The sequence below is a fragment of the Ixodes scapularis genome, unplaced genomic scaffold (assembly GCF_016920785.2).
Source record: "Ixodes scapularis isolate PalLabHiFi unplaced genomic scaffold, ASM1692078v2 PGA_scaffold9__187_contigs__length_104089568, whole genome shotgun sequence".
In the NCBI taxonomy this organism is placed as follows: domain Eukaryota; kingdom Metazoa; phylum Arthropoda; class Arachnida; order Ixodida; family Ixodidae; genus Ixodes; species Ixodes scapularis.
Genome location: NW_024609884.1, coordinates 65,301,366 through 65,318,950, shown reverse-complemented (window position 1 = coordinate 65,318,950; position 17,585 = coordinate 65,301,366). Strand labels below are relative to the sequence as shown.

Here is a 17,585-nt window from a genome sequence, read left to right as displayed (position 1 = left end):
TGTCCATATTGGCCTTCGTCTCTTGGTATCAGCAAATTATTCTTAGTAAGTGGAAGCAAATTTCACATATATGCCTTAGTATAGTCTGTTTGTTTGAATAGAGAGATCCTTAAGAGGAATGTAATAATATATATATATATATATATATATAGTACAGCGGAGCTGTTAAGGGCCAGTTTCCCCAGTTTCGTGTCCGGTACCAAACAAATGTAGACACAAAACTGCACAAAACTCTGGACAGCTACCGCCATCTATGAGCGACGGCGGCAACCAGACAACCAGTCTGGTTGCTGCCGTCGCTCATAGGTGCGGCAACCTTTTCAGCCATCATAAAAGAATCGATAGTTGGGCGAATGCGTGGGAATTCATCGTAGGAAACGGCATGCAAAACAGATGAGGACGAAGAAGAAACACACGGGACGAGTGTACAGCTTCACTGGTCTTCCTTCTTCACCAGAGTGGAAAGGCTGAAAGTTTTTTTTAATGTCCTGCTTTGGCCACTATTCCTTTAATATTCTAGTTTCAAGGAATTTTGGGGCCTATTAGAACAGATGGAGCATATTGAATGGAAAAAATGCGCTGTGAACTGAAACAAGAACTAAATGCCGTTTGCTTTGACTTAAAATAATGAATAGTGGTGTGCCCATAGTACTACACTCTAAAAAAAGCCTGTGCGTCTGCTTTCCCGCATAACACTCGGAGCGCCAATCACTGCAACTTACGGAGTTAGCTCAGCGAATGACGATGCCAAAACATGTTTAGACCAAAACACTCAGTCTGAGCTGTGACATTAAGCAATGCAAGCGTGGCGTTTTGCATTGCTTAATGTCATGACTCAGACTGCGTTTTTTTGTCTAAACATGTGTTTCAGCATTGTCATTCGCTGAGCTGCCTCCGTAAGTTGCGGTGATTGGCTCTCCGAGGGTTGTGCGTGAAAGTAGACGCACAAACTTTTTTTAGAGTGTAGTATTTTCCGTTCTGTAAGTCTCGTTTTGTTTTCAAATATTTTACAGCGGAGCTGTTAAGGGCTAGGTTCCCCAGGATCGTGTCTGGTATGTCGACACAAACCTACCTGGACAGCTACCGCCATCTATTATAGAAGAATGGATAGTTGGGCGCGTTGGTGGGAATTCATCGTAGGAAACAGCCCGAAAAACGGACGACGACAAAGAAGCACGCAGTGTATCGAGTACAGCTCCGCTGGTCTTCCTTCTTCACGAAAGTGGAAAGGCTGAACGTTTTTTTTTGTTTTTTTTTAATATGTTTTATACAACGATACAACTTATATGTGGGTCGTTCTTAAAAAATTTTAACAGCGCGACATCATTTTTTATGCAGCGCGTGCCATCTTTCATAGAGCACCGCAACTACGTAGCCATAGGTGGTGTTGTACCCCTTCTAGGAGGCACTGCTGTCGCCAAACTCTTCTCCACTTTTCATAACAGACTCGGGAAGCGAGGAATTTGATGGTTTCCCCGAAGGCGGCTCGATGTGGTTCGGCAAGTCAGTGAGAACAACGCTTTTACAGAATGTTACCAACGTTGCCTCATTCAGACATGGTTCTGTATTTTTTTGGCTTCAGTCCAGTAAAGCGCAGTCCAAACCGACACGTATTCCGGATTCGTATGCCGGAACCTGTATGGAAGCTTGCTTCCAGGTGCGATGTCACCGCTCTGTTTTTACGGGTTCCGGCACCAGTATTTGGAGTTCAAATATCTCAACTTTCACGTGTCCCGTATTGTGACGTGGGCATTTACACTGAGGGAGTGTCTAATCACGAAGCGCGCTTCCTTCCCGCCACTGAGCATGTGCTCTTTGCGTGCTTGACGAATGAAACAATGAACGCTGTCCGCACCATCTCCGACGCTGAGACAATAAGGACGACGGTGCCTGCCAGTGTCGCCGAGCATGGGCGCGCGGGGTCAGCCAGCTGCAGTGCTGCCTGATTCTTGGAGTGATTTTTTTGTGCCGAGTCTCATCTTTCCTGTCAAAAATTTTTGTCAGTATACGCTTTTGCGCGCAGTGGTTTTGGTCTGATGACGTGAGAATTCGCCTGTTCCGCCGACTACTGTTCAATGTACCCACGCTTGGTTGGGTCAAACGTGTAGGTGAGGCGCCCTTCGATACCGGAAAAAGGTTTGTCGGCGCCACTTCTCTGTTTGTCAAGTTGAGTCGCAAACGCGTGGTGATGTGAGCTTCTCTCACGGTGGTTTCTCTGGGTATTTATGTCAGTATTCGCTTTTTGTACGCGGTAGTTTCTGTGTGATGACGTGAGAAATCGCCTTGTCCGCCAACGTTTCCACGCTTCGTCGAGCCCAGCGTGTACATGAAGTGCCCATCAAGACCGGTGGTGCTAGCTTCCCTCTCTATGGTTTCAGTGGGGTGCCGTGAACATGCTGTGCTTAACACATGCTTGAGCGACGCCACCACCGTGCTGCCTCGCCGGTCTCCATCTACTCCTCTGTTGGTGTTATAGAGAGTTTTAGAATAGCACATGCTAAAGCTTTGCGTACGCAAAGAATAGCGTCGTCGCCCCTGCGCATGCACCGAACGCTAACCAGATTTTGTGCTTTGCGTGCGCTATTTTAGCGTATTCTATATTTATGAAATTCCGGGCGTACGCAAGGAGTCTTTGCACTCCTCCAAGGAGAATTCATGATGAGAAGTGGGCTAAATCCAAGAAGAGCACAGTGAAAAAATGGCGGCTCCAAGGACCATGGCTGCGGCCGCTTTGGCGGTGTGGCGGCGTCGTGAGCACGACGTCGGCGGCATCCTTGCGACTAATTTTCAATATGGGATGACATTGCACTTGGTTTGGAAAACCCAGTAAGGCGGGCAATGATCACCGGCAACTTGATGCTTGCGATGCGCGAACATTTCTCGGCGAAGGTATGGTGTGCGAATGTTAGTAAGTACACGACACTTCTCTTGCCGAGGAGACGCAAGCGGATATGGCCGGTTAACCGGTGTCATCGCATTCTTATGCTTAAACAAATCTAAAAGGTTACTGTGGACCCAAAAACTTGTTTTTTCTCAATTTGCAGCATTTCGTGTGTGAAATAAAAATTGCGACTATCTTGGTGGCACGGCAAGTGTGAGATGTTTGGGCTTTTGCGTCGTGGTGTAGAAACGTTATCCTAAAACACTTGCGTAGCGTGTGCTAACGCAAGTGCTAAATTTAGCACTTGCGTGCGCTAAAATTGCAGATGTTATTCCCTATCTAATGAAGGATACCTACTGAAACGTCGCCTTAAGATAAGTACTTGTTCATCTGTAAAATGTTTTCATGTGAAGTATGATTGTTTGCGATCAGTCGCATGGTTAATCAGGTAAGCAATGTGATTGCCTCGTCCTACCATTGTCGCCCATTGAGGCTTCGTGCTGCCGGCACCCTTTTAGTCATGATCTGCCTGTGGGTTGATGCTCATGTTGTCTTTGTGACTTGTCCTTCCTAGACTAGGCTTAGTGCTCCAAAGCTTGGTTCATGAGTGTCTGGCAAGTTAAACTTTTGTTCGCTCAGCATGTGTACACTTGAATAAAGCCGACTACCTTCTTATTTGTATGTTTTACATCCTTTTGCTGCAAAACACTTGATTGACCCTACCAGACAGTGCTGCGTGCTATGGGCATTTCTCGAGAGTCGAAACGTCGAAGAGTTTGCGCGTCGAACGGTACATGTGAACTGACCGATTGTGCGAAATTTCGATTTCGTGGTACCGATGCGCGCCGATTGTGTGAAACTTTGATTTAGCAATACCGATGCGCATAGAAAAAAAAAAAAAAAATTCATTGCATGAAGAAGTAAGAGGTAGGACTTGCCTATACAAAGGTGTGGCTTAGTATACACCGTTTCTGCGAAAACTGCTCAATATACGGATATGCGACTTATACAAGGGTGCGACCTATAGTTCGGAAAATACGGTACCCAACATTCACAAAATGTGTCTCATTGTTGTAGAATTGGAAATACTTTGAGGAGTTCACCAAATGAATGAATCGGTGGCCAGGTTCTTGTGCTTTAGTTGTGACGGAAAGCCTCTGGCTTTTTGTGCAGGTCTTTCGGTGTTCATGAGTCCGCTGCTTCGGGAAGTGCCTGTAGCCGTGCTGTTCGGCGTGTTCCTCTACATGGGCATCACTTCCATGATTGGGATCCAGCTCTTCGAACGCATCATCCTATTCTTCAAGCCCACCAAACACTTCCCCAGCGTGCCTTATGCACAGAAGGCAAGTGCATATCTTCTTTGGTGCCTTCTGGCGAAAGCTCACTCCTTTGTGTTGACTTGCAGGTCAAGGCCACCAAAATGCACCTGTACACGGTGATCCAGGTTGTCTGTCTCATCCTTTTATGGGCAGTGAAGTCGTCGTCACTAGCCCTGGCATTCCCTTTCGTCTTGCTCCTTATGATTCCCCTCCGTCTCCAACTCAAGTACCTGTTCACGGAGAAAGAACTCGAATGTGTGAGTAGCAGCCGCTCATTGTGTGTCAACTTCTGCAGTTCATCATTTAGCTTCGTGGAGTATGCTTCCCCCACAACCTGGTGGTGCAAGCTTTTCTGTACTGAAAGCGTCACTTATTGGTAAATTCAGCACACACACATAAAATAGAACATAGTGCTTTTACTTTTTTACATGCTCTAGTTTTATTTTTCTGTGTACAATAGAAACTGCACTGCAGTATTACCAAAGTGTAGCTGAGCTTCCCTCGTTTCTGATCTGCCGCCAGTGTGGTGCCAGAAATGTGCTATAGCCTTTAAAATGTGAGATGGCCCTAGCTGGCACACAACAAACAATGGTGTGGCCTGATACTTTTATGACTTAAAGGGACACTGACACCCCCCAAAAAATTTTTTTTGTTTTTTGCCAGGCGCTTTATTATGGTGTCGGAGGACTACCCAATTAATATTTTGCAACAGAGTAGCATATTTTTTTAATAAAGCCAAAAGACGCAACTGCTTGAAACCGAAACCGAAACCCGACGGAGGTCGGAGAAGTGGAGAGAAGAGAGTGAGTGGCGGAAGTCACGTGGCTACACCCGACCGTGCGTTTTTTTGTTTTTTTCTCTCCTCTCCGTAGCAGACGACACGACATACGGCGTGCGATGCGGCGTGCGGGAACTGCTCGCCCTGCGATTCTTTTGCAGTTATGTTTGTTCCGCTCGTTGTTCTGTACTCCAAGATGAGTTGTTTTGTACATTGAGGAGTTGGAGATGAGTAGTGAGTGCCCGTGGTGAATTTCCATGATCGGCTCTGAGAAGAATACACCCAAGATGTTGCGTGAAGAGCTGGCTCACATGTCCTGCATCCGAAAAAAAGTGGCATTGTGCGACAGAGTTTCCGAAAGATCAACGGGATCGGGACCAATGGCTGACTGCAATTCCTGTAGAACATTTACGGGCACCTCGGAAAGCGGACGCTACCTGACTTATATGCTCCTTGCATTTTGTGGAAAGTGATTACATTGAGTTTGCAGGTGTCAAAACGAAAATCCCATACCATTTATATTCAGCGAAGTATCGTCCACAACATTTGTTTGTTATTTGTTTGTTTGTTTCAAAAAAAAAAAAGATATGTAAACATCAAAAAATGTTTGAAAAAAAAAAAAAATTTCACAGGGGATCGAATTCGGTCCTACCGTGTGTGAACCGGACGTCTTTCCCGCTGAGCTAGTGGGACATCTCGATCCTGGAGGATCTCTTTCCTTAGTAACAATTCAGCCGGTAAACTAAGTTGGAAAGTTGGCTGTCGAGTTTTCTCTAGCAAAAGCACTTCCGGGTTGAAGTCGGGAAGCACCACGCTTTGGGGACATTCGCACCTAGTAAAGAAATCGTACGCGTGCATATTCAACTCGAAGTAGACACGTCGTGCTTGACGTTTGCGCGAGCGATGTCTTCAGCCACGAGAAGGGAGCGACGGCTCGGCGACGTCTTCGTGCAAATCGGCTTGGTGGCCGGGCGTGTCGTACGGGATAAATACCAATTCTTTTGATCAGTCCCAAATTTCTCTTTTAACGGCAGACAGAATTCGCCGGTACCGCGAACGACAGTTCTGAAATAGAGGTCCCACGCCCGTCGTCCGTTGCCATATCGCCGTCCCCGCGAGACCCACGATACGCGAAACGACGAACGCACAGAATGCTTCCGGTTGTCTGTGGAACTTTTTTTTTCAATCAACGTATTTACAGCTTTTTAGAAGCCACAAAAAGTGGGTTTCATATTTTTTTCTATTTTTAATATTGAGTGTGTGCCTTCAGTGACCCACGACTTTGATTAAATTTGGTGGTCGCATCGATACCTTAGAAAACAGCCCGTGACCGCGAAAAAGAGAGTGAGCGAGACTTGAACCGACCAGTTCTTGATCGGCGATTTTCGGGCGGAAAGAACCGAATTTCGAGCCGCAAATTCTGTTCTGGGTAGTTGAGCTCTCATATGTCACGTACAACTAAAAACCTCGGCGAGCATAAATACCCTGTCAGTGTCCCTTTAAAGGGCAACTCCACTCAAAAAGTCGACCCTATCGAAATGACTGATATCGCTTTAGGAGGTCAAAATACGATCATACCCAAAATATTACGTCAAACCGACGCCGCGTTATCGATTAAAACCAATATTAAAAATGTTCTCCCGGCTAGGTTAGCGGCCCGAAAGCGGGTGAGCAACGCTGGCACCGGGTGAGCTAGTGAAGCAACACTGGGCAATGACGTAGTTCTAGTCCTACGCTCTCGTACGGACGCCGCGAGCGCTTCGTTTCCCGTGGCATTCTGCGATTCTGCTGACGGCACGAGGTGTTTACCACATTATTTTGTGTTACCCTATTTTTATTAGCCTCCAGGCAGTTCCTTTAACTCCAGCATTGCTTCCGCGACAGCGCGGAAGAGAGCAAAGCGGTGCCGCTCGCTCACGCGCGCGTCGTGGAGCCGGAGAGACTCGCCGTACTCGCGTTGGGCAATGTCGAGCAGGATTTGTAGTGGCCTGGGTTGCACCAAAAACCCGGTGCGCAACCCGGAGCTACGGTTCCACCAGTTCCCAAGAGACCGTAAGAGGCACAAGGTGTGGGTCGGTGCCGTTCGCCGGATAGACTTCGGAAGACCGTTGACCCTGAGCTCCAACGCGAAGCTCTGCTCCCAGCACTTTACGTCAGACACCTACAAACGGGATCTGCGGCTGCTGACTGTTGCGGGTTTCTCCACGAAACATGCGTCTTTGAAGAATGATGCGGTGCCGTCGCTGTTCGCGTACCATCCGCCGGCTGCTCCAGCACGATCGGCCGGACGCAGCAGGTCGCGGCTGATCTAACTAGTGTGCACATAAAGGCACCTTAGCTTAGCAACTTAGACCACTTGTGGATAGATCTGTCCATCTATCTCCCGTTATTTCGTTTTCTCTCGGTCCGCGAGCAAAAAACAAATACAGTCACGCTGCGCCGGCACCGACCGCGTCATATTTAAAGCAGTCGGATTCGCTTTTCGGCCAGGCAAATTTATAAATACACACTAAAACTTACTACATTTGGTGCATTTTAACAAAGTGAAGCGGTAAAAAAAAGAAAATGTGCATCTAACCTTCTGTTTTGAAACTCCACGTGCGATTGAGCCGACCTTGTCGGCGCGTCGGCTGAGAAGCGCGGGACCAGAACTAGGTCATGCCGACGACGCGCCGCTAGTATCAGTGTTGCCAAGCTGCTTCAATCGGTAGTTTCGGTTTCGCCGTGCTGCGGGAACGATACTTGGATTCGCGATATCTACAAAACTATACACACTATTGAAAAACAAATTATATCTCGTGATTCAGGGCGGCCGGCTTCGACTAAACAGATCATAACCCAAAAATTGTAAAAATGGAGTGGAGTTGCCCTTTAAGGTGCTGTGGGGTGGTGGGTTTGTGACTGCCCGAAACTGCGAAAACTTGGTGCGAGACAGTGTTGCCATGCAAAGGGTGGCGGCACTGCTGGTTAATGCTGGACACTCGTGTCATTGTACAAATGGAAAGGGATGTAAGAAATTAATTTCTGACGAGAAAATACTTTGATTAAAACTGGTTGGGAAGCGCTTTTGGAGTGAGCTTACCTGTTAGGGGCTGTGGCGTTTCCGTGGGGGCACAGCCTTCTGCGATGGGTGGGTGCGAGTGCTCCCGGGGCGCAGCTCACTGCACTCTCCCCGCAGCTGGACGGCGACGATGGAGGCCTGCAGTCTGACGAGGAGGATGACCCTGACTTCTACCAGCAGACGATCCTGCCCAGCTGAACTGCCCCCAGGGCATATCATTCTTCATCAACCTGTACATACACATAGAGTTAACCATAGAGCAAGGCTCACGATCTGATCACTGTTCCAGCAGCTATCATTGAGAACCGTCTTGTTTGTTTGTTAAGCCTTAACCATGACTAAACTTGTTAACCTACGTATACACATATGTTATGCTTGTTCTTTCTGTTCAGTTGTTCTGTATCTATACACATTATATATGAGCTAAGTGCCATGATGAGCTAGCCGCCCAGTAGGGGTGGACAGCTCTCGCGCTTTTCTACTATAGAGTCTGTGGCAAGATATTTTGAGTGTTAGAAAGCCAACTTAAAGAGACCGGTAAGAGGGTGATTTCACCCTTTACGCATGCAGGTTGTGTGACTCTACGATGTGCCCATAATATGCCTAGGGTCCATTATCTGTGCTTAACCAGAGTGGGCCTTTGTGATATTTCTTAAAAGCATAAAGGGTAGAGGTTAGCTGACCAACATACTTACGTACGGGCCCGTGAACTGAGAGCGCAGAGTGAGTATTACGAAACTTGGGTCTGGAACAACACCAAGCTGGAGGCATTTGTTGCGCCTTGTTGGTTTTTTTAGTTCTTGAATACTATGCGATTTTGTGAAATGCCTCCTCACTGTACCCCAAAGGGGGCAGAAACGGTGCTGTAATTGTTTGCTATTCATGCTTGAATGTTAGTGCTCATGAAGAAATATTCGCCTTACAGCAGTTTGTCAGACAAGTGGTTGAAATAAAGGGTGCATCATTTACTTGTGTGCCTTTTGAAGTGTGAACCAGTGCCACCATTTTGTTCTTGCATTTCCTTTCCTACCAACAGCTGTGCAACATCTAACTTATCCTTTTGGGAGGAACCAAACAAGTTTGAAAAACGTTTTATAAAAAAAATTGCTTTTATATGTTTAAAAAACGGTGCCAGGTTTTAGTCATACTTTTTGAAACATCCTCTTTACAGGAGGCACATTAATGTAAATCATGCATTCCGTGCATTTGGCGTATTCCATATTCAGTGATCTGCATGTGCAGATTGCAACACCCATATGATCACCTTCCACAGCTGGAAGGTTTATCAGGACTACTTGCAGTGTATTGGAACATGTTTGTGTGGAGCATCGACTTGAGTGATGCAATTTGTTGTTGAGCACTAAATTGTATACCAGTACAATGCACCAGTGTCATGTAAGCTTTGTCATGTTGTGTATGCAGACATGCAACCCATTTATAACTCGAACTTCTATGACAAAGGTAAAAAACAATGGGCTCTCAAACTATCATAGAACGTACAGTGAACTTGCAGGTAATTTAATGTTGAAGAAACTGTCCAAATTTTCTGAAATTATTGGAAGTTGTAATTACAGGATACCCATATACAGTGCACCTTTGCTTGACAGACAATAAAAAGTGGACTGTTTAGTAAATTTTTTTGATGAATGGAAAAGCTTGTGTTGCTGTTTTAGCCATCAAATAGGGTCAATTTTCATCTGTGCTGGTTTGTTGAGTTGTGCCACGTGCCTCGCTAGTTCTTTGCACGAAGCTGCGGTAAAATGTCATGCCGTCCCATGCAGTGGTGTAGCTAGGATTTTTTTCTTTGCGACGGGGGAGGGAGGGATGAAAGAAAGAAAGGAAGGAAGGAAGGAGGTGAGAGGACAGCTGAGGTTGCTAGAATGTCCACGACTTGGTATGTGGGAATGCAAAATGCATGTGTAGATTATAATTGGTCTGCTGTATTTTGGGAAAGGGAGGGGGGACAGTTGCGGCTGATAACTGCTCTCAATTGCATAGGTATTTCAGATTGAGACCTGTAAAGGACAAACAAAGAATCTATTTTGAGGAACCTTATTGCTACCTGACTGTATCCATACAAGTACCAGAGAAATGTATATTGCATCATTTACGACATCGGTGCTACAGCGTACCACAACTTAGCTTTTCTACACAAGACTACTCTTGGCGATGCTCTACTCTATTAGCTTATTTATATTGTGAACCCTTCGTGGTTTCTGATATTTGTTGGCCATGCCTGCCAATTTAACGAATTAAAAATGAAGCACCAGTGAATGCAGACAGTGTACAAGAAGCCCAAGGAGCATGCAGAGTCAAGCACTGCTATTGAGAGGTTGAATCCCGAAAATTGCGAGACATGGCAGTTCGGACTCGCAAACTTCAAGTTGTGGCAACACTGCACCTGTGCTGCTGCACGCTGCAACGGCACAGTGTTGCCCACAACTTGAAGCCTTATTTGCACCGACTAGCCGAGCAAAACTATGTGGTGGAGTATGCTTCAAAGTACCGGACAGCCGCAGCAAGTTGAGTATTCTGAAATCTGGTGGCTTTGAAGAGTGAAGCAACCATAGTTTTTTAACACATTTACTGAAGTGCGGTGGAGCCTGTTTTAAACTTTGCTGCTTTGCTGTACAATGGAAAAAATTTCTTGCACAGCTGTCTTCAAATACTGTAGCTATATGTCAAGCAAGCACAGCAGGCAACTAGCACCAATATTGTTGCATTTGTTGGTTGTCCAAAGAGACAGGAAAGCCCAAGCTGCGTTTTTGGCACCTCTGTACTCGTCCTCGCATTGTCTTGGCGACAGCTGCCAACCACGGCCACCGTTTCGCATAATTGAAAACGGAATCCGAGTTGTTTTCTATGTGCATAAAAAGTCTTGCTTGTTCAAATGACACAACTGCAATGGTGTTCTTGTAGAAGAGTGCATGCTAACCAGTTTCTTACTGTACTAACACAGTCTGGTGGGTGTATGCCCATTACTATGATTACAATTCGGTGTTGCTGTACTTGGAGCCACTGAATGAGCTACGGTCGGAGCAACGTCTTTTCAGTTGTATTGCTGCATAGCATTGCCATTTGTCGGTAAATTCTGTTGATGTGCCGAAACGAAAATCCTGAAGGCACTTTTCATCCTCCCGAAACAGATCCAGACAAATACTACCAGTCTCATAACATCGCATCTATAACTCGAGATGTTGCATTTCACAAACGTTAGGAGTGCTCGTGAAGCTCTAAGCAACCAAATAGTGGCACCTAACAGCCACTGATGCAAATAGTACTTTTCGAATAAAACCTTAATTGTATATGTACATTGGCAGCTGTCATTAAAACTGGCAAGGTGGTGCAAGCTGCTGCCTGATTCAAAGGGTTTAGCCATATACATTGATGCATCTGCTTAAGCGAGTTTCCGGTGATGCTAATCACCACCATGAGAGCATTGGACAATGGGGGAAAACTGCGGCTACCATAGCTGTAGTGCACGAGTAACTCTAGCTGTATTGACTGCTGTACAGTGAAAATGGCTTTCGATGTAGGTGCCCATCATTTGTCGGCAAGAGTGCTAATGCAGCAATCTTGTTAGCTTGGATTGCAAGTCTCCAATGGTACAGCGTCTCAAGAGCAAGTTTTAAAGCTACTTTGTGAATGCAATGTTGATATTTAACTATTTTTGCATTGTTTTAATAAATGATTTTATTATGTACAGTGCTGTTTTGCTTGAGCAGGGCAAAGTTGCCAAAGTGGAGAAGCAACTTCCATTAGTATGCTTCATTATCACATCAACAATGTTCACCAGAAAATCAATCGGTGCAACTGTGGCTTAAAATTCGTTAAGGTTTAATTTCACAATTTCTTGAGGATGCAGAACCCTAAGTGCTTGGACATGCATGCAATTGATGGCCGCAGCTAGAAACCAAAAGTTTGCTATTCTAATATGACTAAATTGACTGTTGTAAAGGTGCCTAGAAATAGAAAGGTTAAAAAAAGACTAGAAAATACTTGTTTTACTGTACGAATCTAGTGCAGCTCTGTTTGTATTGCTTCATACCTAAAATGCTTGCAATGTTCTACTTTGGTGCAAAGTCCGTTGCTTGCATATGTGAAATTAACATTGACATCTTCCCTATTTGTGCACAGCCAAAAGACTGCCGTAAACCTGAGTGCGGGCATATTTGCTGACGTAGCTGGATGCAAACTATGCGTACCCATTGTCATTCCTAGCACTTGCAGAACTAGTGAGGGATGCTGTCAGAAAGATCTAACCCTATAACCAAAGTACTTTTTCCAAAATAAATTATTTTGAACATACCCTGCTGGAAATGGGCCAATAGAAATGAGGCCAAAATTCACAGTGAACCAATGTGCAACTGTAGGTGCAGGCACATTGAGCAATATACATTTATGGAACAAAAACCTATGTGCACTAATTGGTAATCCTTTAGGAAATTCACATTGGGCTGATGGTATATTTGAGACAAAAACCAATGAGCGACAATTGGCAACAGGTACCCCAGTGCCCATTGCATTGAGGGTATTTATGGGGCAAAAACCAATAAGCAGCATTTGGCAACAGGTGCTCTTGTGCACATAGGGTTGATGGTAGTTATGGAAACAGAAAAAAAAACAATGAGCAGCAATATGCAACAGGTGCTCCTGTGCACATTGGGTTGGTGGTATTTTTGGGTTAAAAACCAATGAGTGGCAATTGGCGACAGACACCCCTCTGCACATTGGGTTGGCGGTATTCATGGGTCGAAAACCAATGAGCAGCAATTAGCACCCCTGTGCACATTGAGGGCTCGTATTTATGGGGCGAAAACCAATGAGCGGCAGTTGGCATTCCTGTGCACATTGATGGTACGTATTTATGGGGCGAAAACCAATGAGCGGCAGTTGGCATTTCTGTGCACATTGATGGTACGTATTTATGGGGCAAAAACCAATGAGCGGAAATTGGCACCCCTGTGCACATTGATGGTATGTATTTATGGGGCGAAAACCAATGAGCAGCAATTGGCATTCCTGTGCACATTGATGGTACGTATTTATAGGGCGAAAACCAATGAGTGGCAGTTGGGCATTCCTGTGCACATTGATGGTATGTATTTATGTGGCGAAAACCAATGAGCGGCAATTGGCACCCCTGTGCACATTGATGGTTTGTATTTATGGGGCGAAAACCAATGAGCAGCAGTTGGCATTCCTGTGCACATTGATGGTACGTATTTAAGGGGCGAAAACCAATGAGCGGCAATTGGCACCCCTGTGCACATTGATGGTACGTATTTATGGGGCGAAAACCAATGAGCGGCAATTGGCACCCCTGTGCACATTGATGGTTCGTATTTATGGGGCGAAAACCAATGAGCGGCAGTTGGCATTCCTGTGCACATTGATGGTACGTATTTATGGGGCAAAAACCAATGAGCGGAAATTGGCACCCCTGTGCACATTGATGGTACGTATTTGTGGGGTGAAAACCAATGAGCGTCAATTGGCACCCCTGCGCACATTGATGGTACGTATTTGTGGGGCAAAAACCAATGAGCAGCAGTTGGCACCCCTGTGCACATTGATGGTTTGTATTTATGGGGCAAAAACCAATGAGCGGCAGTTAGCATTCCTGTGCACATTGATGGTACGTATTTGTGGGGCGAAAACCAATGAGCGGCAATTGGCACCCCTGTGCACATTGATGGTTCGTATTTATGGGGTGAAAACCAATGAGCAGCAGTTGGCACCCCTGTGCACATTGATGGTACGTATTTGTGGGGCGAAAACCAATGAGCAGCAGTTGGCACCCCTGTGCACATTGATGGTTCGTATTTATGGGGCGAAAACCAATGAGCGGCAGTTGGCATTCCTGTGCACATTGATGGTACGTATTTATGGGTCAAAAACCAATGAGCGGAAATTGGCACTCCTGTGCATATTGATGGTACGTATTTATGGGGTGAAAACCAATGAGCGTCAATTGGCACCCCTGTGCACATTGATGGTACGTATTTGTGGGGCAAAAACCAATGAGCAGCAGTTGGCACCCCTGTGCACATTGATGGTTCGTATTTATGGGGCGAAAACCAATGAGCGGCAATTGGCACCCCTGTGCACATTGATGGTTCGTATTTATGGGGTGAAAACCAATGAGTGGAAATTGGCACCCCTGTGCACATTGATGGTACGTATTTATGGGGCGAAAACCAATGAGCAGCAATTGGCATTCCTGTGCACATTGATGGTATGTATTTATGGGGTGAAAACCAATGAGCGTCAATTGGCACCCCTGTGCATATTGATGGTACGTATTTGTGGGGCGAAAACCAATGAGTAGCAGTTGGCACCCCTGTGCACATTGATGGTTTGTATTTATGGGGCGAAAACCAATGAGCGGCAGTTGGCATTCCTGTGCACATTGATGGTACGTATTTATGGGGCAAAAACCAATGAGCGGAAATTGGCACCCCTGTGCACATTGATGGTACGTATTTATGGGGTGAAAACCAATGAGCGTCAATTGGCACCCCTGTGCACATTGATGGTACGTATTTGTGGGGCAAAAACCAATGAGCAGCAGTTGGCACCCCTGTGCACATTGATGGTTCGTATTTATGGGGCGAAAACCAATGAGCGGCAGTTGGCATTCCTGTGCACATTGATGGTACGTATTTATGGGGCAAAAACCAATGAGCAGAAATTGGCACCCCTGTGCACATTGATGGTACGTATTTATGGGGTGAAAACCAATGAGCGTCAATTGGCACCCCTGTGCACATTGATGGTACGTATTTGTGGGGCAAAAACCAATGAGCAGCAGTTGGCACCCCTGTGCACATTGATGGTTCGTATTTACGGGGCAAAAACCAATGAGCGGCAGTTAGCATTCCTGTGCACATTGATGGTACGTATTTATGGGGCGAAAACCAATGAGCGGCAATTGGCACCCCTGTGCACATTGATGGTTCGTATTTATCAGGCGAAAACCAATGAGCGGCAGTTGGCATTCCTGTGCACGTTGATGGTACGTATTTATGGGGCAAAAACCAATGAGCGGCAATTGGCACACCTGTGCACATTGATGGTACGTATTTATGGGGCGAAAACCAATGAGCAGCAGTTGGCACCCCTGTGCACATTGATGGTTCGTATTTATGGGGCAAAAACCTATGAGCGGCAATTGGAACCCCTGTGCACATTGATGGTACGTATTTATGGGGCGAAAACCAATTAGCGGCAGTTGGCATTCCTGTGCACATTGATGGTACGTATTTATGGGGCAAAAACCAATGAGCGGAAATTGGCAACCCTGTGCACATCGATGGTACATATTTATGGGGTGAAAACCAATGAGCGTCAATTGGCACCCCTGTGCACATTGATGGTACGTATTTGTGGGGCAAAAACCAATGAGCAGCAGTTGGCACCCTGTGCACATTGATGGTTCGTATTTATGGGGCAAAAACCAATGAGCGGCAATTGGCACCCCTGTGCACATTGATGGTTTGTATTTATGGGGCGAAAACCAATGAGCGGCAGTTGGCATTCCTGTGCACGTTGATGGTACGTATTTATGGGGCAAAAACCAATGAGCGGCAATCGGCACCCCTGTGCACATTGATGGTACGTATTTATGGGGCGAAAACCAATGAGCGGCAATTGGCACCCCTGTGCACATTGATGGTATGTATTTGTGGGGCGAAAACCAGTGAGCAGCAGTAGGCACCCCTGTGCACATTGATGGTTCGTATTTATGGGGCGAAAACCAATGAGCGGCAGTTGGCATTCCTGTGCACATTGCTGGTACGTATTTATGGTGTGAAAACCAATGAATGGCAGTTGGCATTCCTGTGCACATTGATGGTACGTATTCATGGGGCGAAAACCAATGAGTGGCAGTTGGCATTCCTGTGCACATTGATGGTACATATTTATGGGGCGAAAACCAATGAGCGGCAATTGGCACCCCTGTGCACATTGAAGGTTCGTATTTATGGGGCGAAAACCAATGAGCGGCAGTTGGGCATTCCTGTGCACATTGATGGTACGTATTTATGTGGCGAAAACCAATGAGCGGAAATTGGCACCCCTGTGCACATTGATGGTACGTATTTATGGGGCGAAAACCAATGAGTGGCAGTTGGCAACAGGCACCCCTGTGCACATTGGTTTGATGGTAACAAATTTTGGTTAATTAGCCTGTGACAGGTATCCTCTTATCTGAATGGCATTCAGACACAATTGGCATCATGGCGCTTGCCCCCTAAAGTTGACTTTTCCTCAACCTTTCCTTGTGCCTTCCCCGTGCTGCGGCTTGCCTGCAGCATTTCCAATTGCTCCAGTTTGCAAAACATCGGATTTTCTCATTGTTTTTGGCTATGCATTTCAATTGAAAAAGGCCTGCTATTTCCAGCAGGGTACTCAAGTGTAGCCTTCTCAACTTTTAAGCGCATTTATTAGATTTCTGTGAATATTCAAATAATAGTTGAGAATAAAACGCTATTCCATATTCGCTTGAAGATGAACTGCGATATTAATACTTTTCGAAGTGTTGATTCTGGTGGGTTAGCCCCGTGTAGAGCACGCTTCTTGCCGAGCACCGGTAAACTGAGAATCAACAACCGCGAAAGCGAGCTCCACGTGTGTTGCTTTTCCGCAGTACACTGGTGCTTGGTAAGAAGTGCACTCAATGGAGCTAACTTGCCACTATCAACACTTAGAAAAGAACAAATATTGCAGTTGTGTGCTAAGGAAGAAAGTATGCTTTAAAAGCAAGATGGTGCATGCGAGTGCCTGGTGTATTTAAAAAGAAACAAACTTTGTGAATGTTGATATCTACATTGCTGTAAAATTTTCAAAATGAAACGCCATGCCCTGACAATGTGCGTTTTTTTTTTTCGTTTCGGGGGGGGGGGGGGGGGGGGGGGGGGGGGCTGCGCATTATTTTTTTGCCAGAACTGGAGATTGAAGCTAACGAAAACACGCTGGAATTCTATTTCCCATGTATTTTGTCAATAAAGGCAACGTGGGCATTATTTTATTTACATGCTGCTACTAGAAGCTCGTTACATGGCACGTAAACAGCAACACACACACACACCAACTGCAGCAAGGCTCTCTCTCGTCTCCCCCTTCCCCCTGTAGGCTGCCGCTGTTCCAAAAAAAACTGAGGAGTGCACTCTCTACATCCATGCACGTACCCTCCGGCGACGAACTCCCTTCCTCCCCCCACCCCTCTGGCAGCCGCCGTTGCGAAATATCCACGTGGTCCTTGTGTGGTTGCACTGTGCAGACATGCTCCTTCACCTCGCACTGCAGCCGCCCAGGTTCCGTTCTCGTGTGTTCTCTGCGCCTCTACTCTACCGAACAGCTTGCGTACATACTTCTTCGTTCGCCGCAGGCGCTGTCACGGGCGCCGCCGTTCTGAAAGAACTTTGGGTCCATATCACAAGAGCGAATGACATTTTAGCGAACGGTGACATTTGAGCGAATGGTCGTTTTAGCGAATAACGGGGGGCGCGCGTTAACCCATCCGTCGCGCTGCGCTTTACG

At 46.1% G+C, this 17,585-nt stretch overlaps 1 protein-coding gene across 6 annotated transcripts in view; it reads left to right on the top strand.

Annotated features, from left to right (window-relative positions):
* LOC115309710 (band 3 anion transport protein) overlaps positions 1-11,742 on the top strand; it is a 235,408-nt gene extending 223,666 nt beyond the window's left edge. For all 6 annotated transcript variants that reach the window (XM_040504406.1, XM_040504405.1, XM_040220069.3 and 3 more), the window contains 3 exons: positions 4,055-4,224; positions 4,287-4,457; positions 8,157-11,742. In XM_040504406.1, the coding sequence (XP_040360340.1) occupies positions 4,055-4,224; positions 4,287-4,457; positions 8,157-8,237 (422 nt within the window). In that variant the 3' untranslated portion in view covers positions 8,238-11,742. The remainder of the gene's footprint in view (positions 1-4,054; positions 4,225-4,286; positions 4,458-8,156) is intronic.
* Positions 11,743-17,585: the final 5,843 nt, after the last annotated feature.